Source organism: Gigantopelta aegis, chromosome 9 (genome assembly GCF_016097555.1).
Source record: "Gigantopelta aegis isolate Gae_Host chromosome 9, Gae_host_genome, whole genome shotgun sequence".
NCBI lineage: Eukaryota > Metazoa > Mollusca > Gastropoda > Neomphalida > Peltospiridae > Gigantopelta > Gigantopelta aegis.
Window position 1 is genome coordinate 35,131,564 of NC_054707.1, and position 1,890 is coordinate 35,133,453.

The following is a 1,890-nucleotide window of genomic DNA, read 5'->3' on the forward strand; positions in this document are numbered from 1 at the left end:
GCTTATGTTTCTGGGGACAATAATAATAATAATAATAATTAAAAAAAATAATAATAATACGTGAAAAGGCCAAAACGATCTCTATTTAACGGGGCATAATCAAAACCAGTCTATTCCAAAAAGCGATTGATCATCATAATTTATATTTTAAAGCAGCAATCTCCAGTATAATTTTAATATTTTAAAACACATTGTTTCATTGACTTGTCAATCTTTGATTTTTGTTGACTGTTATCCCCGATTTACACAACATTATTATTACTTTATTGACTTACTATGCAGACCGGACCCTTTCTAAACTGGAATTCTCTCAAAACCGGACGTTTTCCACATGGTCCCGTCTTCCTATAGTTTGACTTTGATTTTGTTTTAAAACCGCTTATTAAACACAATAAACAGTATACAAAAGTAATGTTGGCTTTGCGGTGTCGAAAAAATGTCGGTAGTCATTCATTGCCATATAGATTTTCAACATGGAACATCACTCGATGATAAACTTAAAATCATTAAACGCTTTTTAAGCATATCATTTAAGAAACAGCCCAATGGTCCCACTGACAGGGATCGATCCCAGACCGACCGCGTATCAAACGAGCGCTTTGCCACTGGGCTACGTCCCGCCCATTGAACTGAACACAACTCACGGTTACTAGTGGGTTCATAACTGTGCCGCCCCCCCCCCCCCCCCCCCCCCACAAATGCTGGAGCAAATGTTCAAATTCGGGCAAAAATGATAGAGATATCCGGGCAAAATGTGCTAATCTAAGACCCTTTTACCATGTATTATCATCATTCTACTCTCAAAATTACTTGGAATCCATGTAAAAATGCGTAGTGATTTGTTTTTAATCCTATATAGCTGTTTGGTAGTAATGTTAATATGAATAAATGTAGTTATCCAGATTTGGGCATTTTTGTTTAATTTGGGCAAAAACCAGCCTGCCCACCTACAAAGATGGGAGCCCGTACGCCTATGAGTGAGTCTACGCGGCGTGCAAGTACAAACTAATTTCGATATTCCAGAGTTATTTATGCAAAGGTTATCACGTGTGGGATCGATTAATTTCGAGTTATTTCTCATAAATGCATGTGAAAACAATGAATATGAAACTTGCAACTCTGAGAATGGACCTTAAGGTTTCAAACCCACTCCAACTGTAGGATCCACTTCACGTGTTCTTCTTACATCTCTCTAGTGGTGTCGTTAAACATAACAAACTTTAACTTTTCTTCTCCTGTCTTACTTATGTGGATGAATGGAGGGGGTGGGGGTGGGGTAGGGAGACGTAGCCCAGTGATAAAGTTCTATTTCACGTTCCAGCCAATGCATTATGACTGGTATATCAAAGAACGTGCTATGTGCTTTTGTGTCTTGCTACCAATGGAAAAATGTACCGGGTTTCCTCTCTAAGACTATAGGTCAAATTTACCAAATGGTTGACATCCAACCGCCGATGATTAATAAATCAATGAGCTCTAGTGGTGCCGTTAAACAAAACAAACTTTAACTTTTTTATGGATGAAATGTTTCCATATACATGTATTAAGAAATCTATTATAGAATCCATCCATTGATTGATAAGTTCGTGGCCAAAGCTAGAAGAAGATGCGGTATACAGTTTTCACTGACATTGTGTGCAGATCAACTTTTTGAATGATTACACAGAACGTTTGAAGTTATTATCTTTAATTGTATTTTTATTATTTATGTATTTATTTATTTTTATTTTATTTATTTATTTATTTATTTTTTTGTTACAAATAATCGACACTCACCGGTTCCTAATAAATAAAACCGTAAAAATAGAGAGAGAAAAAAATCAGTCATCTTTCGGTTATCCGATACCTCAGTCTCAAGGACTTAACAGCCAAGGAGGTCCATGAGGACAT

General features: G+C 36.4%; 1 protein-coding gene across 1 annotated transcript in view; it reads right to left on the reverse strand.

Moving 5' to 3' along the window:
• LOC121381539 (acetylcholine receptor subunit alpha-L1-like) overlaps window positions 1–1,890 on the reverse strand; it is an 11,201-nt gene extending 9,311 nt beyond the window's left edge. The window contains exon 1 of the mRNA XM_041510867.1: window positions 1,847–1,890. Coding sequence (XP_041366801.1) covers window positions 1,847–1,890 — 44 coding nt within the window. The remainder of the gene's footprint in view (window positions 1–1,846) is intronic.